Below are 24618 nucleotides of genomic sequence, written 5' to 3'. Positions count from 1 at the left end.
AGGGACCAGAAAAAGTGAATAGCTGTCAAGCCTGTCATTATAATCTGTTGTGCTGTTAATGATTCTTCTATATGTTGACTAGTATTACATTATTTACCGGTATTTTTAATAGAAATCATGTATTCTTTCTCTACTACCTCTAAAATAAGACAGTTCAGGTTTGTGAATGACAGGTGTAACGGTGCTAGATTGTCGTACTCAGCTTCTTATATTCGCCTATTTCAGACTAAAAACCATCGCACCCATAAAACTAACGATACCCATTTCTAGTTATTGCTAAAAATGTTAATTATAGAGTTTTTTTTACAATCATTATGCGTTAGAAATAGGAAAATCAAGTGTGGTGAGTACGATAATGTGGCATGCTTGGACAGATGGACTTTGTTTACACTTGAGGAATTCTTCGCGGGAAAAAGGGCGGCCGAGGAGCAGGATGGGGTGTGTCCAGAGCTCCGGGCGTGACGAGGCGGCGGAGAAGGATCAGGAGGAGCCCAAAGCTTACTCATGGTGAGGGGGAGGTGCAGGAGAAGGCATAGGAGTTAGTTGAAATGTTTGCCTCCGTGTATGTTAAGTGTGGTATACAGAGTCCGTAGGTTTTGTGCAGCCTTCCCCCAGGTGAGGTTTGCGATGGCTTGTTTTTTGTGCTTATAATTAATTAAACCCAAATGTTCGCAGTCCTAATACTTCCTTATCTCAAAAGTATGTGGGTCAGGGTATTAATATAGAGGGTGTTATATATATTAGTGTTATTTATTTCATAGTTTGCCTCAAAATGTCAGTCTAGCACGGTGGAGAGCTATCTAATAATTAAATAAACCCAAATGTTTGCATTCCTAATACTTCCTTATCTCAAAAGTATGTGGAATAGGGAATTAATTTAGAGGAATTATATATATTAGTGTTATTTATTTCATAGTTTGCCTCAAAATGTCAGTCTAGCACGGTGGAGAGCTATCTAATTGTATTGCTTTTTATTTCCAGATGTATTTAGTTTTACTGTTATTTTTTTTAGAAAGGAACAATTTTATGAACTGCTTGATATGTGCTTTAAGATACCCCAAACCTGAGGTAACTACAACCCAAACAGTCTTCCTATTTGTGTATTTATTATTAAGTTCACATTTTAATTTTTTTACGTCTTCGCCTGTAGCACCAGTAGGCTTTCTTCAGGGGCCTAGTGGTCGGCCCAAGCCCGTCAATGCACAGGCAATTTTTATAGTGGCGCCCTCAGTAATGAGACTTTCAATCTAACACGAACGTTTTCTCTGTTTATTGTTACCTTCAGTTGCTGCCTGCCATATGTTTTAAGATAACCTAAATTTAACCTGTAACTCTCTCATCAGATGCACAATAGCTACATGATATCAGTTTGCAGCATGGCTCTATATTCATTCCCCTATCTACTTTTTTATTCCACAGGGACAAAAAGGACAGAGTTGACCCAGCTGACTTCACGCTAGAGGGCCTGATGGGGCAGGAGGCAGGAAGGACTCCCGGCACCATCAACGGTCAGCAATTCATCGTTCAGAACTGTCACTCATCACAGATCTTCCTCCTGGACCACATCAACACCATTACCATTGACGACTGCTGTGACTGCATCATCTTCATCGGACCCACCACTGGCAGGTAAGATAATCAACATCACACACTCCTGCCTCACACTCAGAGTAATACATACTAAAACTTAAGCCCTTTAAATACCATACTTGCCTCAATTTAAATGGCTCTAACTCTTTGTAATGTGTTCCTGCTTGTGTTATTGATCTTAAGAATATTCCATAAAGTGCCCAGCTATAATGTATGCTCCCAACTTTACCTTTTATCTTTCCAAAGTTCCCCTGTTTACCTTGTCACGCTTTTTACTAATCCATAAATGTACATCTTAAAATCCTCTTCTATATTCATCATAACCTTGATAACAATATAATCTATGTATCCTTATTCCCCTCTAAACCCTTCCTACTCCTCATTTTGAACTGATTGCCAGAGAACAGTCATGCATGTTGTGTTGTCTTTGCAGTGTGTTTATTAGAGACTGTCGGGAGTGTGTAGTGGTGGGTGCATGCGGGCAGTTCAGAACACGGGACTGCAGCCGACTTGAGGTGTATTTGCTGTGCCAGACTCAGCCAATCATTGAGGCCTCGAGTAAGATGAAGTTTGGATGCTTTCAGGCTTTTTATCCCCAACTCAGAGGTACGTTAATAGCATGCACCAAATCCTGTTCATATGTTTAATTATTGAGTCAAAGTGACATCATACACCTCTAGGCCTTTCTTCAAAAATTATCATTCCACACTATCTGTGAATTGAACTTACAATAAACTTCCTGTTAGCATCAAATGATTATTGTTTAATGGAAAATTTTATATATTGGATATTACCACAGACAAGATCATTGCTAAGCTGTCAATATTTCCTCCAGATCAGTTCAGTAAGGCTGGCCTGAGTCTTTTCAACAACAACTGGTCCAATGTGTACGACTTCACACCAGTGGAAGGAGAGACCAACTGGAGTTGTGTGTCCCAGCCAACTGCCCTGCCAGCATCCCTTCCATTGCCCAGGACTCAGCCCCTAGCCAGGTAATAGATTGGGCAAAGGGGTAATGTTAGTGATGGGTGAAAGGTATGCACACTCTTGAAAAAAAAGAAGTCAAAACTGGAATAAAGTACCTGCAATTCCTTATTGAAACAGGCTTTATAGCAGGAAGATATAACCAAGCTCCTCTTGCAGTGTGGGTCTGAGTGTGGAAGAAGAGGCCAGTATAGTTCCCTACACGCTGGGTTCACCACTCTACCATGGCCAGGAAGCTGCCCTTGTCATCGTCTTTCATGACAATGACCAGCAACAGAAGGCCACAACCTTCATTGCTGTTCTCAGGGACAGAGTTGTGAGTCCTCAAGTATTTTTATACATAATGGTTATTAGAGAGGGTCTTGGAGAATACATTGGCATTACCATTATAAAAAAGAAATTAAGTTAATTTTCACTCTTGCCATCCATCCACATAGTCATCCTCACTCAAAAGGCTTTATGTACATTTTCCCTCCTTTCCTTTCATCAGGAGGACTGCCGGATCCAACACAGCCGGGAGGTGAAAATGGAGGCTGTGGATGCTGTGCGTGTGTTTGGGGACAGTGATCACAAGGCTGCAGCGACTCGAGGTCCTGTCATTGCCTTGCTCTGCGTGGGCACGGGCATACACCAAGCATGCACTTCTGTGAGTTTTCTTTGATGACTGTGTTTGCTTACTCTGTACCCTAGAGTCTTACTAGGAATTAATTTTGGGTTAAGATAAGAGTAAGAGTTAATTTGGGGGCATAGATAATGAGTAAGTTGTTGTCATGGTCCATTATACCAAGTAAAATTGTTTATTATAAAATACTAATTCAAGTTATTATCTAACTACTAACTTTTTTTCACAACTTTATCAATATAAATTTCCTCTATGCATAGTGTTGGAACTGGCTCCAGGCTTACTGTCATTTAAAATATATGTTCAAATTTGATAAGTGAGGCACATATCACATCTAACCAAATCCTCCTCTCTTTTTCCAGTTGGCTGGTGATGTGAGTATTTATGTCACTCCAAACTCCAACACAGGACTCAGGCAAATTGAGGCCTTCTTCTCCTATGCCTCCATGAGCATGACCATGTAAATCTCCTGCACCTGCCTGCCACCGATAGGCCATGGATGTGCATCTGAGGCTTGGCTGCCAGTGTTGGTTGCTGGCACTGCTGGGAACTCCTAAGCTGGGAGTTGAGTAGTTTTTCTTTTTCTATGTATACTCTGCCTGATGAAGTGGACCAGCTTTTTGGGGTAAAACGTTTTGAGTATATAGGTATGTGATTATATATTAAGTAAAGATATTAGTTATTTGGTAATGAGTAATTTATTCCCTGGAAGGTGTAGATGCTAATTGTAGAAGCTGTGAGTTCCAGCCATATTGTAGACTCAAGAGATTTTACTTGTTTGTTAAGTAACTAACAATGTTTTTTTTGTAATGTTCAGAATATGTAGACACAGTACCTGTAGAAATTTCAATTTTTGCATAGCATTTGACATTTGTTTAATAATATTGTTTCATTTTGCATATCATCAAATTCAAGTACATATATAATTGATTATGTGCAATTTATACATTTTACATGCTTTTATATATTTTTATATTAAAAAATAATATTAAATAGGTTTATAAAGACACTCAGTAAGTCTGTACAACTCTGTTTTGTAGCATCATGGGGTGCAAGCAGCTGGGATGGCTGAGCTGTATTTATATTGATTTAATTTCATCATAATAACTGTAGCTTAGGAAGGAGACTAGAATAACTTCTATAGGAATAGTTTCTGGTTTATTCACATGATTGATGCTAAGTCACTGAGGGACTGAACAACTTGTCATTGATTTTACAGTGTGTGCAACATTTATCAGTTGATAATCATCGGCTTCAGAGTTATTGTTTATGAGTATGTTGCATGGATGACTAAATGTTTGTGACACCATACACTGAGGTAGATGATAGGAGTAAGAGCATCTAAGTGAGATGAAACAACCAAGATAAGTGACAGCTTCACTATATATGGAGGCTGCTGCTGTTGCTGGGACACATCATTAGGCACTCACAGTCAGAGCACCTTTAATGAAGAGTAGACAGTTCATTTTGAATCTTTAAATCGGATGGTTGTCACTCTCTTGTGTGAATAGGGGGACCAACTAGATTTGTGTAGCAGGTCTGTTTTCTTGAGTAGTCTGTAGGCAGTGGTAACCTTGGTGTCTGTAGTGTGCTGTTTTTTTGTGTTGAAGTCTTAGCACAACTTTGTACAAGCTAATCTTTTCTAGTCAGTGTGTTTTTACATGAAAGTCATGTGGATTTTAATATAATGCTAGTCAGATTGATCAAACTAGAAGAATGAAAGCAATGGTTTGATTTTGAAAGTGTGTGTGTGTGTGTGTGTGTGTGTGTGTGTGTGTGTGTGTGTGTGTTCAAATATTCTTTATTTTTGCATGGTTGAGTCAATCTCAATGTTTCATGCATTAACTAATTTTTATCATATTGTTTGTGTTCTTTTCGCACACAACTGACTTTGGTAAAACGAAACGGGACGTTACGTAACTTTCGGGGATGACAAGTTCGCCAGTCCCGCGAGGACGGAGTGTGCTTACGTGCCTGACCGTGACTGTCGCTCCCCCGCGTAGGATGGACTTTATTTGCCCACATCATTTCATGCAATTGCTTCATCGTTCTTATCAACCAGTCACTTAGGTCTTAATTGTGCGCAATATTTGTTCCTTATCATAAAGCTTACAATCATGGTTCGTGACTAACATTTCCGGGACGATATGTCATGTGTGTCCGGTGCGGCGGTACTCGAGTATTCCTTTTGCTTGTTGGCGTACCGCACCGCACCACACCCCGCGCTTCCTTTTCCATACTTCTGCCGACCATAGCAAGCAATCACTCAAGAGGTTTACATTTTATCAAAGTATTTCCCCATTCTTATTTAGCGTATGCTTCTTAGGGTGCTAATTTGTAAGTATTACCGCAGCACGCGTTGGGGAAATGTTACGCACGCGAGGGAATTTATAATGAAACCCGACCTATATAACGTATTTTTTTTAATTATATTTTGTTTTGCAGATTATATTCGTTACATGGCAGACCCGACTATGTGGCAGCTGTTCATTGTGATATGTCAAGCTAGCATTACCTGCTTAATATTATGTGACTTAAGTTTCGCAGGTGTATCGGCTACAGTTAATGCTTTTCGTCGTTCCGTGGTTTGTAAGCGTGCATCATTTGGCGACAAGTGCATGAATGAACTCCTTGTCACTTTGAGCCACTCGTAATCCGTCCAGTGTCTAACACGTCTCAGAGGATTTATATTTTACCCGTAGATGTACCTACTCACCTGCACTGTGATATCGATATGCTGCTAATGACCTTTAGAGCGTGTCCGTTTTCTTATAAGGCAACGTTCTTTATTACTATTAAATATCCGTCCAACTCTTGTTGTTTCAAGACCTTCAAACTGATCAATTATTTTTTGGTTCATTTTAGACTTAACATACAGTAAAGGGACCACATCTTTTTTTTATATACCAATATGTGACAGGGCCGTACCCCGAGATGTGTGAACCTTTGTAGCCACTTGAAGAGGGAAGAGTGGCAAGCGAAGCGAGCCGATTCAGCTGGGGGTTCGGGGTTTTGAAGAATTGGCATCTCTAGGTGCAATTATCTGCTTCTCAGTTTTTCGTCTTGACTTTCTCAGAGAGTGAACCTTTTAGCTGATGGGGTGGGTCGCCTGACCCCCCTGGGTACGGCCCTGTATGAGTATGAAAATAATATCCATCTAATGGTAAGTTACGGCTTTATCCAATGGACGTAATTAGATCATTCATGCTACTGGGTGTGATTTTTTTTATTGTAGCATCAGTATGAATCATCATGGCCGTCTCTTATGAAATCCAGGACTTGGTAACATTTTCAAGCTTCACATGGTTCCCAAATGTGATAGAAAATCTATTTGGGGAATGAATCATGCTGATGACAGTACACCAAGCTGTCGCCGCAAAGTATGGCTTACGCCAGTGACAATGGCGTACACTGAGCTTTATCAGTTGACAGTTGCTTATCGCGCCACGAGGATTAAGGTAACAATTCATTTATCATGCCTTATCAAGACGGTGTACACGTGGGGCAGTATCAGTGCCACTCCAGCCACTCACGCCAGACGAGCAGCACACACGGTAAGCTAACGTCTACAACCCATGTATACTACTAGCCAAGCTGTTCCTCTGATCACTATGTTGGACACGCGTTCTGTGTGCCCTTGTTCTTAATGTGTAGGTAGTGTTGTCGCAGGCAGTCTCGACAGTAGGCTATGTACTAGTTAGACGCACAAGCCTGTGATGAGCGTCTCCCTCACAATGGGACAGGGACAGCACTGAGAGCTACATCCGGGTTACCAACTTACCACACTTACCTCCCCTCAGTGTCATCAGTACCTATGTATTTTCAGATTTAAAGCTCAAACGGTAGTGATCAGTCTAGTAGATTAATTACGATAGCTTGACTATTAATTGTATCTCCTCAACCAGGGACGTGCACAGGTAGGTTGCCCAGGTTGTCTGAGCAACTGCCGTTTTGCCCTTCTCGGCTGATGTTGCCCTTCTGAAAAATAGTGTTACGAATGTGTGTATTTTTTCCTAATATTATTTCCTCTAGGGACGTTATTATAGTCCCCGTTTTCTATTTTTACCCTCCCTCCCCTAGTGCTGTTGCAAAAGTAACCAATGATATTTCCGCTTCCAACAAAACATTATTACACTGAAATTACCTATTTAAATATAAGTATTCATCAATCTAAAATTATTTTAACTATTTTCTCACATTTGAAAACTTATAATATTAGCTATCTAGCTAGTTAATTCATTCCCGCCAAAACGTACTTGAAGCGTCCCTCGCGGCGTCACAGTCACTTCCCCCGCGACCGTCGCGACGCCTTCACAGACGTCCCCTCGCAGGTAAAACTCCCCCATATTCACCGTATTTTGTATAGTTAATAACCTTCGATAACATGTGCTGCTAGGTAAATATGTATATGGAAGTAAGCAAGTTTATTTTTTTCAATTTACCTAGAAATAGTGAGCTCAAGTGCTGAATTTTTGTTTTTGCTTATTTGTAATATTCTAATAAAGACAGTGTGCATAAAGTGCAAAGCCTGTTAGGGTGTTTTGTTGTTGTTGTTGTTGCAGTTTGTGTGTGTGGGGGGGGGGGGGGGTTGCCCTTTTTTCAGGTTTGAGCAACTGCCCTCTAAAATTCCTGTGCACGTCCCTGTCCTCAACCATAGAGAGGTTATTTGTGTGGTAATTATATGGTTGTTTTCCGCAGTGCCCATCAGTTTCCTGAGATAAGCCTGAATTTTGAGCCATGGGTCAAGGAGGTGACGGCGCGAGCGAGGGCAACATGTGCTGGTCCATCGTGTGGCTCATCATCCTCATCTTCGTTGGGTTTTGGCTGGCCAGCCTCTGCGCCTTCCTCTACGTCATCTGCAGCATCTTTGCCGCGTGCTTTGAGGGTATGAATGTGAGTATTTTCCAGCTTTTTTTCCTGATAATCTTTATTAGTTCTCAGTTGTATTATGAATTTTGCATTCTTTTAAATGTTAATTACTTAATTTACTGAAATATCTGGACTTTTTTGTCTATTATATATTCCTGAATATTAATTTGTTGTTGATTCCTTTATATATTATTCTCACATAACATATATACTCAGAGATGTTTCCACTGAAGTGTACATATGAATGCCGGTCTATAAGTGCAAGTGGCACAGCCATGTTTATGGTAAAGTTATATACACTTAGATTTATTCATATAGTCATTAGTCTTCAGTGTGAATTATTCATTATACCAGCAGAACTAGAGCTAATTTGACTCTTTCCTGTGGCAGTCTGTGTGCGAGTTCCTGCTGAGGGGGGTGCAGGCAGCTGGGACTTGCGCTAAGCACATGGTGAAGGGCACACCTATTGGTGAAGCCTTTAAATGAGGACTGCAATCTTCTAGGAGACTTTGGCCCTGCTGCCATATGGCAGAAATACACATTGGAATCCAAAGTTCCTATTGATCTACTGTAAGTGGAGGTAAACTAGACTTCTGTGATCTGAGGAAATAAAATACAAAGACAAAATCTTTAAGGGCAAATAATCTTTCCCCATCCTCCAATATTTACCAAAACATCCTCCATCCATTCCCATCCTCCAGTTCATCAATCACAAGCTTTTCACATACCCTTCCATTCCTATCCACAAAGTGACTGTCCACAGGCCATTAGGTGGAAAACCTGATGTAGGTGCTGTCCATGGAGTGAAGTTTATCTCTTCACTCACATGCATTCACACAATTAGGAGAATGTCATTGTGGGCAAGGCTGTGAATGAAATTCAAGTAGAACAGTCCATTTGGTGATGTAAAAACTACCTTCTAATAAAAGGTAGAAAAGTTATATGAATCTGGGGGGCTTATTACACAACAGAGCTTCATGGGTGCTTCCTGATGAGGGTAAGACAAGTTAAGACAAAATTATAACTACATAGAACTACTCAGTGTCAGAAATATAATGAATATAAGTGAGGTTTATTAATCATAAGGTTCTCTGATTTGCTGCTCTTTCTTTGTGTCGATCAGACAGGAAATCAAGGGAAGATGATGATAAGAATTCTTATCACAAAAGCTAATCATTGTGCCACACCTATGCTCGAGTTGCTAAAACATGTGTTAAAAAGAGTACATGGTGAATTAGGATGAATATATGCTAGGCAACTGCTATGCCCAGTTTTAGTAACAAAGGGTCATTAATACCCAAACTTTCATAAGAAAATAGTGAATAATGCTGATTGAAAAGGTTTACCAGCTTTCTCATTTTCTTGATTTCCTTTTCATCCTCACTTCCATCAAGATGTAAGCCTTCAGGCTGGGGTCTGTCACTTCTTTCTCTATAGTTCTTTCTGCCTCCAATCCACCATCACAATAATGTTCCGCTAACTTCTCTGCATATGACACCCACACACAGTTGAGACAGCCTGAGCCACAACAAGTTGTAGGTGGATCCAGTAGAGGGTGAGGCTCTTTGTCAGTGACCCCTTCTAACTTTGGTGTTACTTGTCCTTCAGAATCTTTTCTTAATGAGGAAACACCCTTCTCAGGTGGTGGTGTTAGTTGGCTGCTACTGTTTCTCTTGATAATGAGGTTTTCTTTTTCCACAGATAAAACTGAAAGAGTTATGGGTAGTCTTCTCTGAGCTGGGAGAGTCCCACGCAGGCGGCCCCATGCTAACATTACCGTTGAGGGCTTGACCCCCACCTAATGACAAAATTCAAAGAGCATTAGTAAGATTTTCATCAGCACTCAGTTAATTTAATGTATTTTGGGTAATATTTTCTAAGAAGTTCGCCTCCCCTTCCGCCACTCCAGCCCCCCCTTCCCCCCAAGACAAGCCTGGGGAACTGTGGGGAACCGGGGTTTGGGGGGGGAAGCCAAAATCACTGAAAATGGGCTTCCAAAATTTCCCTAGAAAAATCCCTAAATGAAGGAAAAATCATTACATGTGGAAGGGTCCAGGGGGGGCATAGCCCCCCTTGGTTAGGAGAGGGGTCGAGGGGGGCCAAGCCCCCTCGTTAGCAGGTCGTAAAGTTCGGTTGGAGTAGTTTAAATATACTCCCCACCAAAAAAACAACACTTTTCCGGCGCATCATACATGTGGGGGGGGTCCAGAGGGGGGCGCAGCCCCCCTTGGTTAGCAGGGGGGCGAGGGGGGCTGTTAGGTTATAAAGTTAGGACTTTCCTTACTCTCGAGACTAGGGAATTTTCCTTCATTAAGGGATTTTTCTAGGGAAATTTTGGAAGCCCATTTTTCAGTGATTTTGGCTTCCCCCCCAAACCCCGATTCCCCAGGCTTGTCTTGGGGGGTAGGGGGGGCTGGAGTGGCGGAGGGGGAGGCGGACTTCTTAGAAAGTATTACCGTATTTTGAGTGAATTTGACCACCATTTTCTTTATATAGTGGTCAGTTTAGGTTATAGGCAGTGTCTGAACAAATCAATCCCACCTAAATAATGAAATTTAAACTTGCAAATCAATAACCTAGGCATGCTATATTACCAGCCAAGCCCTAACAACTGTGTAATCTATCCCCATCAGATTAGCAACCTACACCAACTAAATAGTGAGATGTCAGGCTCAGACCTTTGACCACCCAGAGAAGTGTCAAAAGGAATCAGATAAGACAGTATTTCCTCCCCTGGTTTTGTTTAAAGAGCTGATTAGTGACAGCCTCGCCCTCGTGGAAGTCATACCTACACAAATCAGAACCAAGGATTATAGAGTTCTAGAATCCTTGGTTAGAGCTCATATATATATTTTTTTTACATCAGAGGACACGGCTCAAGGGCAATAAAAAGAGTACAAAAAAAGCCCGCCACTCGCCGCTCCTATAAAAGATAAAAGTAAAGAGTAGCCAAAAGAGAGGTCAATAGAGGTCAGTTTGGTAAATGAGCCTAGCCAGTGGGTCTCCTCTTAGGTGTTATCAAGGTCCTCCAAAACCTACTATATGTGGCTACCAATAACAACAAGATGAAATAGATATAAAACACTTCACACACACACACACATGGCTGGCAGTCTTTACCTTGTCTTAGTAGAGGTCAGAGGCAAGGCTTCTATTAAGGGGACGTTGACTCAAAGGTTCAAGGCTTCTATTAAGGGAACGTTGACGCCAAGGTTCAAGGCTTCTATTAAGAGGACGTTGACTCCTAGGTTGAGATGCAGCCAGTGTCATTGTGTGAAGTTGTGAACCACCTCAGGGGCCTCACCACAGCCACTGACCCCACAGCAGGAGTGAAATACCCGGCATATGCTCACTGCCGTTCTTTCTGTTGCCTTGCCTTTGTTTACGTCGAGAGAGAGAGAGAGAGTGACTGATTTACATAAGACCACAATGAGACTGGTCCAAACTATGTGATTAGACCTCAGTTAATGACATCAATAGCCCATAAAAACGTTGCATCTGACTTAGAGAATATTAAAAGGGGAATTAAGGAAGTGGCGGTCGAGTTTGTATCTCATAATTCTTCCCCACACTGAAACTTTGGTCCAAACTATGTGATCAGACCTCAGTTAATGACACCAAGAGCCCATAAAAACGTTGCATCTGACTTAGAGAATATTAAAAGGGGAATTAAGGAAGTGGCGGTCGAGTTTGTATATCATAAAATTCTTTCCCATATCAGTCTTGAGTTAGGCAAGTGGATGAGCCCATTGTCTACTCTCTCACAGGGTCAAACCGGTCAATAAGTCTTCCAATCGATAAAGGTTAGCCAGTGAGCAGGTCAGACAGGACAGTAACCTTTGCCTGGGTTCATAGCCTCAAAGGGGAGCATTCGGGGCACCCACACTCACACCTGACAAGGCTTTCATGGACGCTGTGGGCACTTCCAAGGGTAGTTTCATAATCCTAGTGATATTTTAAGGAGTCTTCTATAACTTAAACGTGAAAAACAGACATGAGAACCCGAGTAGTCTTTTCTGTGGCCTTTGGAAATATGTGATGTGAGAGCCGAAGGTGTCCCAAAATTCAACGTTGCCAGATAGTCGTACCCTGCCTCGTATGTTTGCCGATTTCCGACACAAAAACTGTCTCCTTCATCATAGTAGCTGACTTCATGTATAATTATCGTTGAAATGGTTAATTATACGTGTTTCTTGGCAATAGTTATGGGCGAGAACCCGGTAAATACGAGGCTCTGAGTACGATAATCTGGCATCGGTAGTTCCAATCAACGTTGCCATATTGTCGTACTCTGCCTCATATTTTTGCCGATTTCCGACCCAAAAACTACCTCCTCGACCCAAATAGCTACCTTCATACATAGTTATCGTTAAAATGGTTAATTATACATGTTTGTTGGCAACAGCTGTGAGCCAGAAACCGGTAAATACCATCCACTGAGTACGATAATCTGGCGAAGACCATCAGCTGAGTGTTTACAGTGGTCAGCTGGAGGACAGCCATCGATTGCCACTCTTATTTGGCAGCTAAAGGAATGACTGACGTGGCTCTTATTTGACGACAGGAGGAGTGAGGGAGGCAGACGACCCCTCCCACAGGATCTGAGGACGTGTGAGTGTGTTAAGGAGACACAGGAAGGCTTGGACGTGGGCGGTATTGACTCCATTCAGCCTTGCGGGTCACGGGGCGGGGCGGGGCGGGGTAGTTTAGGGAGTCATTTGGGGAAGAGTCATCGGAGATATTAAGGTCAGCAGTAACATAAGATCCCCAGGTTTCAAGATAATACAGAAATATTTAATGAGTACACAAAGGAATGAAAGAAAAGTGTAGGGCAGTGTGGAGTTAAAGGTCAAATAGAAAACAACACATAGGAGATATTAAGGTCAGCAGTAACATAAGGTCTACAGGTTTCAAGATAATAATAATGCAGAAATATTTAATGAGTACACAAGGGAATTAAAGAAAAGTGTAGGGCAGTGTGGGGTTTTAAGGTCAAATAGGAGAGAGTACATAGGGTATATTAAGGTCAGCAGTAACACTAGATCACAAGGTTTCAAGATACTACATAAATATTTAATGAGCACACAAGGTAATGAAAGTAAGGTTTGCAGGGCAGTGTGGGGCTCCGGGGTCAAGTGGTGAAGGTGTCATTCATATCAAGGTCGGGTTTCAAAATAATACAGAAAAATAATTAGTGCACATGGGAATGAGATAAAAGTTTTCAGGGCAGTGTGTGGGGGTCCCTGGATCAAGTGGTGAATAAGCACATAGAAATTATATAAGGTCTGCAGCACCATAACACACCCAGGTTTTGAGATAATACAGAAATACCAAATGAGTACACAAGGAAATGAAAGCGAAGTTTGCTAATATTGCTCTGAAAATGTTACAGTACTGTGTTATGTAAGGCAGTACACAGTGTTATATATGCCAGTGTTAGAAGTATATTATGAATGAATTAATGGTTAAGATTGTTTTTATCAATGCGTTTTGTTAACTGCTCTTCTGTTGTCATTCATATATGTATTCTACTAACCTTCAAACCTCCTGGAAATTATAGTAAAGAGTATAGAGATCAAACTAACTGTGAAAATAGCCATGAAAAGTGGGAACCCAAGCTGCCGTGGGTGGCGAAGCCTGTAGATAGGCTAGGTTAGGTCAGGTCAGGTCAGGTTAGTTTAGGTTGGGTTACGTCAAGTTAGGCTGGGTCAGGTCGGGTTATGCTGAATTAGGTTTGATCAGGTTGGGTTAGGTTAGGTTAGGTCAAGTTAGGTTGGGTCAGGTTAGGGTAGGTCAAGTTAGGATAGGTTAGGTTAGGTTGGGTTAGGTTAAGTTAGTTTATGTTAGGTCAAGTTAGATTAGGTCAGGTTAGATCAGATTAGGTTGAATCAAGTTTGTTTGGATTTGTCATTTATTTTTTTATGACAAAGAAATAAGTGATAATTATGCTTCTTGTTGGGCTGTTGTTGTCACTGGTGGAAGACTATGGCAGTGAGGCAGTGAGTGTTACCTTCCTAGTTGCTTTGATCTTTTTCTCAAGAACTTTAAAAAAATATGCTTGGCTGGGTCGTGTAAGCCCTTGTGAATGAGAAATACGTGTATATGCACACCCACATAAAATTATGGGAGTGCAGGAATATATACTTTTCATTTGCTTTTTCCTCTCCACAATTATAAATGTTCTGAAAAAATTTGGCATGTTAGCAAATGTTCCCACCTTGTTGAGAGCAGCTATAGAGTACATTTGTGACTCCTAGTGTTCACGTGTTGGCCAACCTCCCGTGAAGTGAATTTATAGTGCTGATAGAGTAGGTAGGAAGACCTTGAAGAGTGAACAACAAGTATATGATGGCAAGAGAGAGAGAGAGAGAGAGAGAAGACTGGCAGTAATGCATAATGAGTTGAAGGAGGGAGGGAGAGGGATGAGAGAATAAAAGAAGTTGATTTAGCGAAGGAAGAGGAAAGGAAACGAGTTGGTAGATGGAGGGGGGGAGGGGGGGAAGAGATGATGAAAGAGAGAGAGAGAGAGAGAGAGAGAGAGAAGGGAAGGAAAGGAAAATGAGACAGACAGAACGAAAGCAAGGAAAAAAAGGAAAATAAGAGGAAAACAAATGACAAAAGACGAAAAGGAAGACAAAGCAGAGAGAGAGAGAGAGAGAGAGAGAGAGAGGCATGGGAAGAGCCGGTGTAGGGGAGAGTAGGGTGCCTAATTGTGACAGGTGTGTGCCAGAGATCTGCTGGCACTTACACACAACCTTAAATAAGCAGACTCCTTTAGCTATTCACGCCGTATTTGCCCCACAGAAGGAACAGCGGCTGCGTAGGTGGGTGGTTGCTGGTGGTGATGGTGGTGGTAGTGGTGATGCTGCTGGTGTTTAGTATTCATATCGCGCACTGTTCGGGGTGGAGTGCGGTACTAAAGGTGGTGTTACAGAGCGAGTGAGTGAGTGAGTGTGTGGGTAGTGTTCGTGCTTGGTGAGTGAATAAGTGAGAGTGCGTGAGTGAGTGGGTAGAAAGTGAGTGCGTGCGTGGTGAGTGAGGGTGCGTAAGTGAGTGGGTAGAGTGTACGTGCGTGGTGAGTGAGAGTGCGTGAGTGAGTGGGTAGAGGGTGCGTGAGTGAGGGAGTGGAGTGTGAATTAGTGGTTGTTATTGTGGGTACGGATGGGAGGGTAGCCTACTGTTCGTGTTACTATTGTTATTATCGTTGTTATTGTTGTTAGTGGGGTTGTTATTGTGTTATACCTACTACTACTACTACTATTTCTGTGCATATACGCGGCTATTACCAAGTCAGGCTCATGTGCTTCTGCTTAGAGTTGCTTATATTTATTTTGTTTGTTTTTCCTTTCAGATGTGAGGAGTCTGGCATGACGTCCTCCAGCTGCTGGCATAACTCTCCTACCGCTCTCTCTTCCCTTCACAAACACTCTTCCCTTTCCGAGTCACCAAACCAACCTCAAAGAACCTAACACAAGACCTCAAGACCCCTCCGTATGTTTGGGCGAAGTGTAGCATCTGGGTGTCTGTGCGAGGGATGCAACTTATATCTTGGAGGGAGTCGAGAGCTCTGCAGTTATTACAAGTGAGGGCAGTAGTGGGTGGCTCAGGGACGTCGAGGCAAGTGTGGGGCGACTAGGGTTCTCACACACGTGGGTCAACTGGCCACAACGGGACGACGCCAGACAAGAAACAGTTCTGCGATGTAAAGTGAAACGGCGCTTGTTCTTCCCGCAGACTTTCTCAAGACGGGTATTTGCCATAGAGCGGAATGCATAATAAAGGAATGCAATAGAATAAGGAAGTGTGAATAAGCAGAAGGAGGAGGACCTACGAAGCGATACAAAGCTAAATAGATCAAAAGAAGAAGAAGAAGCAGCAGAAGACGAAGGAGGAGGAAAAGGAGAAATAGTAATAGAAGAAGAGGAAGAAGAATAACTGAAACCTCCCTTACCAGAACTGCATCTATCAGCGGAAGCGAGGAACTCTGCTGATAGGGACCATATCCGACTCCATAGTAAAGGCAGAATCAGAGAATTGCGTACTCCTCTACTCGTTCTTGTGCCCATGAATGCGTGTGAGAGTGGATGTTGAAACCTGAAACACGGGAATCATGACCTACATCGATTTATCACCAACGAATGTACGCCTAAGGGGGTGAGAGGGTGAAGGGGTGAGGCTATCGGCGCTGAAGGAAGAGTAGGAGCCGCCGAAGAGTGTGAGGAAGATGGAGATGAGCAATGTGAGTGTCCTGGTGGTGATGGCGGCGGTGTTGCTGAGTCAGGTGTTGATGCCCTACCTCCGGGGGCCTCTCGCCTACATGCAGCCCGACCTGGTCACGTGGTTGCAGGATAGTGACCTCGAACACCTCGCCTCAGCTTTTGTTGACGAAGGTATGAGTTTGTTTATACACGTTCCTTTCCTGTTTGTTTATACGTTTCTTTTCTTTCCTTGTTTCTTATTCTTTTTTTCTTCCCTTTCTTTCTTTTTCCCTATTTCTTTACTTATTTCTTTCCTTCCTTTTTTCTTTGTTTCTACGTTTGTTCTTTATGCGTTTCTTTCCTTCTTTCCGACTTCCTTTTTCTTTCTTTCCATATTTTATTCCTTCTTCCTTCCTTCCTTCCATGTGCTATATAGCTTGTATTACGATATATCTTGTATGCCTCAAACGAACTTATTGCTAATTTTAATACAGTGATAACAGATACAAGACGAAGTGGACTACCATTTATTTATTTGTTTATTCATGTATTTTTGTTACAATAATATGAAGACTAGTGTGCTATGGTAACGGCCTTCCCTTTCTTCCTTCCCCGTGTGTGTGTGTGCGTGTGTGGCAGGGGTGTGGCGGTTGGTGGACGTGGTGGAGATGGGCCCCCTGCGCGGCGTACCACTGGGGGAGCAGGAGAGGGCCGCCGCCGCCGTTTACGACCTCAAGCAACGCCTCATTCTGCAACACTTCATGCAGCAGAATGGCGCCGATGCCAGCCTGCCCAGGTGAGAGGGGGGGTGGTCAAAGGAGGGGGGAGGATACGACATACGGTAAGGAAATGAGTGTTTACTGCCATTCATTCTCTTCCCTTCTTTTATTTTACACTATCCACCTAACCTAAGTAGAAGAAGAGGAAGAAGAGGAACTGAAACCGCCCCTACCAGAACTGCATCTCTTTAATATTCTTCTTTCCTTCTCTTTTCTCTTTTCCTGACAGCTATTAATGTTTTGCTATCTACTTTCTTTCTCTGACAAGTTTTCCCAGGTTTCTTTCCTTCCAAGTTTCTCTCTCTGCCCAGGGTTTAACTAAGGGGTTAGGTTTACAGGAGCTGCCTTGTACACGCCAACTGGCCTCTTGCAGACTCCTTATGTTTTTATGTTCTTATATACGTACTCCCCATCTCATAACCTCATGGCCCATTCCTTCCTTCCCCTGTTCAGCTTTCCCTTCCCTCCAACCATTTTCTGTCCACTATCCCTCTTTCCCTCGTCTATCCCCCTCTCCTCATAAACTCACGGCCCTTTCCTTCCTCTGTATCGCGTCCCCTGTCGTACTTTCCACATCCCGCCTCACGCAAGCACGGGTTTTCCATCCTCTGACCACGATCTCGTCCCCGCCCCGCCAGACTGGAGACCCTGGGCGTGAGGAGTCTGAAGGAGGCCGTGTATATGGCAGAAGCCTTCCCCTTGGAGTTCACGGAGGAGCGGGACCAGCACCTTCATGACCTGCTCCACGGCCTGCCAAGGTAACACACACACACACACACACGCACACACACACACACACACACACACACATATCCCTTACATCTTCTGCGAGAGCGTTTTTAAATAAATGTATAAAGTATCGAAGAGCCGTAGCGTTGAGGCGTGTGTGTTTCCCCCGCAGGGATAAGAAGGAGCTGGAGGTGCTGGGGGAGGAGGTATGGACCCAGGTGGCCGCTATGCACAACCTGCCCAGTGCTCGCTTCGGCTTCTTGCCCACGGGTGAGTAAGACCAAGCCCCAGGTGTTTGCATGATAGGTAGACTTGGCTTCTTTGCAGGGGAGATTATCAAGACACCTCTCCACACGAAATCGACATCGACCACTCATATATATACACTCTTTTTTATAGGGGCAGTGATTAGCTCTCTCTCTCTCTCTAGATAGATAGATAGATAGATAGATAGATGGGGAAGCAGGAAACGGATAGGGAAACGGTTAAACTCTTCCGTTATATTCAACATCTAACAGCTATAAAGACTTCCTGGCTTCATATTTACTCACGGGAGCGATGGACAGTTTTTTTTTTTTCTTTTTCATTTTTCATTTTTTTTACAGCCGTTTCCAAGGCTACGTTGCGTGTTAGCAGCGTTTGAACGTACCTAGTAGTTCCTTAGGGAGCTATTAAGAGAGAGAGAGAGAGAGAGAGAGAGAGAGAGAGAGAGAGAGAGAGAGAGAGAGAGAGAGAGAGAGAGAATGGGGGGGACATATTTAAGAGCAAATTACCTTGTCTTATTACCTTAGTTTTACCTACGATGGTAAATTTCCTTCGTTTTCTTTGTCTTCTGTTTTTTTATTGTGTGTGTGTGTGTGTGTGTGTGTGTGTGTGTGTGTGTGTGTGTGTGTGTGTGTGTGTGTGTGTGTGTGTTTGCCTGGCGTGGGGTGAAGAGATGTGTGTGTGTGTGTGTGTGTGTGTGTGTGTGTGTGTGTGTGTGTGTGTGTGTGTGTGTGTGTGTGTGTGTGTGTGTGTGTGTGTGTGTGTGTGTGTGTGTTGTGTGTGTGTGTGTGTGTGTGTGTGTGTGTGTGTGTGTGTGTGTGTGTGTGTGTGTGTGTGTGTGTGGTGTGTGTGTGTGTGTGTGTGTGTGTGTGTGTGTGTGTGTGTGTGTGTGTGTTTGCCTGGCGTGGGGTGAAGAGATTAGTGTGTGTGTGTGTGTGTGTGTGACTGCACTGCGCCCTCGTTGCCTAGAGACTTCCCTCAAGCCGTAGTCTCTCTCTCTCTCTCTCTCTCTCTCTCTCTCTCTCTCTCTCTCTCTCTCTCACACACCTCTTCTCATTTTCTCTTTTTTCTTTTCTTTTTCACTTTCTCTTTCATTTTTCTGCTTCCTCTCTCTCTCTCTCTCTCTCTCTCTCTCTCTCTCTCTCTCCTCCTCCTCCTCCTTTGCCGAATTACATAAGAACTATTTAATGAAGGCTACATATACACGCACGCACGCACGCACGCAAGCACACAGACCAACTAAGTGATTGTAAAACTTAAAAAAAAAACAGTTTTTATACATTTTTTTTCTTATTTGTTTTATAGTTTTAACGACATTATTTCTCGTTAGGTAAATGGGGTAAGAGGTTTTGAATTATGATGTTTTTACTGTTGTTATTGTTGTTGTTGTTGTTGTTGTTGTTGTTGTTGTTTTAGGGTCGTGTGGCTCCTATAAAAAAAAATAGTTTGGGTTGAATCCGTGAGTGCGTGGACGCTTGCACGCACTCACTTTTTTAACATTTTTTATCATATTTTTTGGGGGGACTTATTTTATATTTTACACGACTTCCCTCTAATCTCCTTCTTCTTGTTCTTGTTTTTCTTGTTCTTCCTCGTCTTCTTCTTTTTCTTCTTCATCGTATTTTTATTATAATTTTTTTAACTATTCTACACGACATCCCACTAATTTACTCCCTCTTCTTTTTCTTCTTTTTCCTCTTCTTCTTTTTAGTCTTCTTCGTCTTCTTCACCGTATTTTTTATTATCATTTTTTAAACTATTCTACACGACATCCCACTAATTTACTCCCTCTTCTTTTTCTTCTTTTTCCTCTTCTTCTTTTTAGTATTCTTCGTCTTCTTCACCGTATTTTTTATTATCATTTTTTAAACTATTCTACACGACATCCCACTAATTTTCTCCCTCTTCTTCTTCTTCTTCTTTTTCCTCCTTCCAAAAGAGGCGTATTTACACACATTTTTAGGCCGCATTCACGCCCAACGAACTCCTTTATAATATATGTTCAGTTAAGAAAGTATTTTATAGGTAGGGAATATCCTAACAACTGAACATATTTTAGCTTGATATTCTAAGACACTTCCACCTCTTCATCAACCATTTCCAAAGGGCAAAACGGAGATCAATCGGGTTGTAATAAGTGCTTTAATTCATAATCATGGTACATAAGAATGGCCATACTGCTACCAGGGTCATAAAACTACTCCCAAGAAATGCCCATAACCCCTACGGAAGCCTTGTCAAATGTGTGTGCTTGGACGCCGAAATGTTTAAGTATACGATCTTAATTGTTTAGAGAACCGGAATTACACACATTTTTTTAAGTCCCCCTTCACGCCTGGTCGCCCTGAGTTGCATGTATTCAAGGCCGCGTTCCGGAGTGCTTTATTTTTTGCTATGAGCGAGGACGGGAGGGAGCGTGACTGCCTCTCTACGTTCACACTCCATCCAGAACAAGTTGACGGAGATGCAAGACGTGCTATGTCCAATTTTAAGAGAGTATATGAGGTGTTTAATTCCCTAAGAAGTAAACATGCATTATCTAGAGGGAGATTGATTGACTGACTGATAGTTTATTGTTCCAAGTAAACATACACGCATTATTAGTCCACATTCACGTAACTTTGAACTCCTTTGTAAGATATGTCCACCTTTAAAATGGCATATAGGGTGATAATTAAGAAGCGAATATGTCCCATCTGGAGCGGCGGAGTTGCACCCATTATCAGGTCACATTCACGCATAACTTGAACGTCTTTATCATGTATCTGCACCTATACTAGAGTGGCCTTGAGTGCCGTGTATTTGAAGGATGTGTCTGAGCTGCCCAGTGTTACCAACCACCCATGGCCTTGAGAGCCGTGTATTTGAAGGATGTGTCTGAGCTTCCCAGTGTTACCAACCACCCATCACACACACACACACGTGGCATAAATAGATGCTTTGACCTTTTGATTTGTATTTTCTGAGGATGAATGTCACGCTGTTGTCACGCATCGCCTCTCGGTCTTTTTCCTTCTGTCGGAGCAACGTTTAGCGGGCTTTTTGTTGTTGTTGATGTTTGTTTGTTTGTTACCCTTAAGCTGCCTCCCTTGCTATAAAATGAGTACGAATGAAAAAAAAAATGGCTTTCTGATCAGTATACGATTAAAGGTGGATGTAATGACCACCTCTCCAACTAAAACTGCCCAACTGTGCACTTTATAGGGGCAGTGATTAGCCGACTTTTTTCTCTTATTTCTTCCATGAGCTGCTTCCTTTACTGTTAAAAAAAAACTGTTGCGCTACTTCATATATACAAGCAAGCAGGAGAATATGGTTGGTATTGTAAGACAGTTTCGCTTCTAACATCAACTATTTCTAAAGGTCAAAGAGGGAGGCAATAGAGTTCTCATGAGTGTTTCTTTAGTTTCATGGTACAGAAGAAGGGACAAACTACCATCAGGTCAAAAAACTACTCCTGGAAATGCCCAAAAGTCCTGGAAAAGCCTTGTCAAATAGGTGAACTTAAGCGACAAAATGTTTAGTAATGCGGCCCTATGCGTTGTAGTCTTCTGAGCAGCTAATGTTAAATGTGGAGTTTAATGTCCAGTGTTATCTCGAGGCATATACATCAGTAAGTAGGAGAAAATGTAACCTTCTGGGCAGTTGTCTTAATTTCCACTGTTATCACGGGGCATTTACATATAAAGGAAGGAAAAAAAATGTACTGTAATCGAGCAGTTTGTCTTAAAGATGGAGGTTAATTTCCACTGTCATCACGGGTCATTTACATAAAAAGGAAGGAAAAAAATGTATTGTCGCCTTCTGAGCAGTTTATCTTAAAGCTGGAGGTTAATTTCCACTGTCATCACGGGTCATTTACAAATAAAGGAAGGAAAAAAAAATGTACTGTAATCGAGCAGTTTGTCTTAAAGCTGGAGGTTAATTTCCACTGTCATCACGGGTCATTTACATATAAAGGAAGGAAAAAAAATGTACTGTAATCGAGCAGTTTGTCTTAAAGCTGGAGGGTAATTTCCACTGTCATCACGGGTCATTTACATATAAAGGAAGGAAAAAATGTGTTGTGGCCTTCTGAGCAGTTTATTTGTTTATTTTTAACTTTCACTGTCATCACGGGTCATTTACATATACAGGAAGGGAAAATAAATGTAATGTAAGGCCCCGTTCACACTGTGCCTACTCTGGGCCTCGACAACCCAGCGACTTTTTCCCCCTTCGCACTGTGCCAAATCAGCATCCGGCGATCGTTTCTAGACCTCTTTCCGACCATGTGCGACCCTTTCACACCCAAGACCTTGTATACCCCGAGTCGCTGGGTTGTCGTGGCCCAGAGTCGGCACAGTGTGAACGGGGCTTAAAGAGAAGGAATGGGGAAGAACAGGATAAGGAGAAGGAATGGAGGAGAAAGAACAGGATAAGGAGAAGGAATGGAGGAGAAAGAACAGGATAAGGAGAAAGAACAGGATAAGGAGAAGGAATGGAGGAGAAAGAACAGGATAAGGAGAAGGAATGGAGGAGAAGAAACAGGATAAAGAGAAGGAATGAGGAGAAACAACAGGATAAGAAGGAATGAAGGAGAAGGAACAGAAGAAGGAGAAGGAATGGAGGAGAAAGAACAGGATAAGGAGAAGGAACAGGAAAGGAGATTAAGAGAGTGTGTCGTAAGAGTGAACAGCAGATTCCACCATTGTTGTTGATGTTGTTGCTCACGAAATCGAAAGGAAAATAAGTTGCCACGCACTGCCCACATAAACGAACCAGAGGAAAAAAAAAATATTGGGTTTCTGAGAAGGATATGCTGAAAAATTAAAATTATCCTCCACTGCTGTCACGTAGAGGAAGGAAAAAACAACTTGTGGCCTTGTAAACAATATCTTATGGGTGAATGTCTGCTCTCACTGCTCCCAGGCATCGCTGTGTAGATTAATCATACAGGGAGATTATAATGTAACTATCTATCTATCTATCTGTCTATCTACACATCTATTTATCCAGCCTTCTGAGGAGTATGTTTGAGAGCTGAATGTCACTTTTCACCGTTGCCTGCCTACGACTTACGCTTTTTCATGAGGAGAGAGTATCAAGGTCTCCCTGGAACTAATTTTATGACCTTTATGGCGTTATTTGTACCCTTTTTTTGAGTCAGTGTATTGCGGGCCTTCGTGTGTATCTATCTATCTATCTGTCTATCTGTCTATCTATCAATCTAGTTCTCTTTTTGGTATTATTTTTATAACTTTTTGGAGCCAGTGTGTTACGGGCCTCCCTGTCTATCTATCTACCTATCTAACTGTATCTATCTATCTATCAATCTGTTTTTTTTTACATTAGTATTTTTTTTTTGGGGGGGGAGCAGCGTTGTGAAAGCCTTATCTGTGTTTCTGTCTGTATCTATCTATCTATCTCTGTCGCTATCTCTATCTTCTCATATCCCTTTGTCTGTCCTCTCCACCGTAACAAAAATCAGTCTATCTTAATGTCGCAAGCAGGCAGGAACACCCCCTCCCCTTCCCCCTTCTCTCACCTAAGTATCTGTGATCACCCTTTTTCTCTCCTAACCGTAAATAGAGTCTACATATCCTCATGTCGCGCGCAGGCAGGCAGACAGACAGGACAGCACTCCCCTCCCTTCCCCCTAGTGTTTATGTGATGCCAGCCAAGCAAGGGACGGGGTTGTCATCGCTCCCTGGCTGGTAATATTGGCAAGGTCACTCGAGGAAGCGCGCGCCACAGACTTGACCGGCGATGCGTTTCCCGTTGTGGAGTTTGTTAAAGATTTTGATAACGGTTGAATCGGTGCCATAGAGATATTTACATTCTAGCTGACACATTGAGTTATTTATATGCTAGAGTAACAATTCGGAGCAACGTTAGAGGTGTAATTATTTTTTTTATTCATGCCAGAAGTTAACAATTATAGTAAACTGTGATTTTTTTGTATAACGATTTCTTAGTATGGTTTAAAGGAGAGAGAGAGAGAGAGAGAGAGAGAGAGAGAGAGAGAGAGAGCGTTTTTCCGTTGTCACAAATATATCTCACTCTGGAGGTTGTAATGGATGCAATAATAAACATATCAGTCAATGCCAATGAAACTAAACACGACAGTATATAATAAGCTTTTGTAGTATAGATAGATAGATTGATCGATAGATAGATAGATAGATAGAGGTAAATATGTAGGAAAGTGGTATCGGAAAGTGGAGAACAGAGCAAGAGAAGAATAGACAGGAATGTATAATGAGCATCTGTACCTAGCTCCTACAAATATTAATTAGACAGACCAATACAATAAGAGTTAAGGGTTTTTTGAAAGTGGGGACAGATGCCAAGGAAGGAGAGCAGACGTAAACATAAAACAATGCCAGTACGAGAGGAAGCACTGCTGTTATGGAGGTCTATTTGATGCGGAAGATGGGCAAGATGCATCCAGCCAGGCCAGCCCCAGCCAGTCCTTTGTTCAGCCACCCATCTTTCCGCCCACCATATTCCCCGCTCTCTCTATGCTCCCGACCCTCATCAACGGGTGATAGATCGTCCTGGCTCCTCAGCACGTGTATTGAACGATCTGATGCCTCCGCCA

General features: G+C 42.3%; 3 protein-coding genes across 6 annotated transcripts in view; all 3 read left to right on the top strand.

Annotated features, from left to right (window-relative positions):
- Window positions 1-75: 75 nt before the first annotated feature.
- On the top strand, window positions 76-6008 carry LOC127008334 (protein XRP2-like). Of its 2 annotated transcripts, XM_050880221.1 has the most exons (8): window positions 76-507; window positions 1013-1068; window positions 1420-1629; window positions 2024-2196; window positions 2426-2582; window positions 2734-2890; window positions 3065-3220; window positions 3559-6008. In XM_050880221.1, exons 3-8 carry the CDS (start codon window positions 1469-1471, stop codon window positions 3658-3660), a joined length of 906 nt encoding a protein of 301 aa, XP_050736178.1. In that variant the 5' UTR covers window positions 76-507; window positions 1013-1068; window positions 1420-1468; the 3' UTR covers window positions 3661-6008. The 2 variants fall into 2 exon arrangements, with proteins under 2 accessions (XP_050736178.1, XP_050736177.1); XM_050880220.1 differs by lacking the exon at window positions 1013-1068 and having other exon boundaries at window positions 78-507.
- Window positions 6009-6225: 217 nt separating this feature from the next.
- LOC127008335 (uncharacterized) lies at window positions 6226-8694 on the top strand. Of its 3 annotated transcripts, none has more exons than XM_050880224.1 (3): window positions 6226-6359; window positions 7895-8089; window positions 8456-8694. In XM_050880224.1, the coding sequence occupies exons 2-3, from the start codon at window positions 7934-7936 to the stop codon at window positions 8549-8551; spliced, it is 252 nt and encodes an 83-aa protein (XP_050736181.1). In that variant the 5' UTR covers window positions 6226-6359; window positions 7895-7933; the 3' UTR covers window positions 8552-8694. The 3 variants fall into 3 exon arrangements, with proteins under 3 accessions (XP_050736181.1, XP_050736179.1, XP_050736180.1); XM_050880222.1 differs by lacking the exon at window positions 6226-6359 and adding an exon at window positions 6607-6750; XM_050880223.1 differs by lacking the exon at window positions 6226-6359 and adding an exon at window positions 7254-7527.
- A 3834-nt stretch (window positions 8695-12528) lies between these two features.
- Window positions 12529-24618, top strand: part of LOC127008333 (apoptosis-resistant E3 ubiquitin protein ligase 1-like) — a 44120-nt gene continuing 32030 nt past the window's right edge. The window contains exons 1-5 of the mRNA XM_050880219.1: window positions 12529-12676; window positions 15417-16455; window positions 16903-17059; window positions 17681-17800; window positions 17944-18041. Of these exons, the coding sequence (XP_050736176.1) occupies window positions 16290-16455; window positions 16903-17059; window positions 17681-17800; window positions 17944-18041 (541 nt within the window). The 5' untranslated portion in view covers window positions 12529-12676; window positions 15417-16289. The remainder of the gene's footprint in view (window positions 12677-15416; window positions 16456-16902; window positions 17060-17680; window positions 17801-17943; window positions 18042-24618) is intronic.

This window comes from Eriocheir sinensis, chromosome 37 (genome assembly GCF_024679095.1).
Source record: "Eriocheir sinensis breed Jianghai 21 chromosome 37, ASM2467909v1, whole genome shotgun sequence".
Classification (NCBI taxonomy): domain Eukaryota; kingdom Metazoa; phylum Arthropoda; class Malacostraca; order Decapoda; family Varunidae; genus Eriocheir; species Eriocheir sinensis.
This window is presented reverse-complemented; position numbering and strand designations above follow the sequence as displayed.

What these genes read in the sequence shown, in the direction of transcription:
- LOC127008335 (XM_050880224.1), top strand. Translation starts at nt 7,934, where the DNA reads ATGGGTCAAGGAGGTGACGGCGCGAGCGAGGGCAACATGTGCTGGTCC. An exon ending in CGTGCTTTGAGGGTATGAAT is followed by an intron (nt 8,090 to 8,455) that starts GTGAGTATTTTC and finishes TTCCTGTGGCAG; the next exon opens with TCTGTGTGCGAGTTCCTGCT.
- LOC127008334 (XM_050880220.1), top strand. Translation starts at nt 356, where the DNA reads ATGTGGCATGCTTGGACAGATGGACTTTGTTTACACTTGAGGAATTCT. An exon ending in ATCGGACCCACCACTGGCAG is followed by an intron (nt 1,630 to 2,023) that starts GTAAGATAATCA and finishes TTGTCTTTGCAG; the next exon opens with TGTGTTTATTAGAGACTGTC. An exon ending in CTGTTCTCAGGGACAGAGTT is followed by an intron (nt 2,891 to 3,064) that starts GTGAGTCCTCAA and finishes TCCTTTCATCAG; the next exon opens with GAGGACTGCCGGATCCAACA.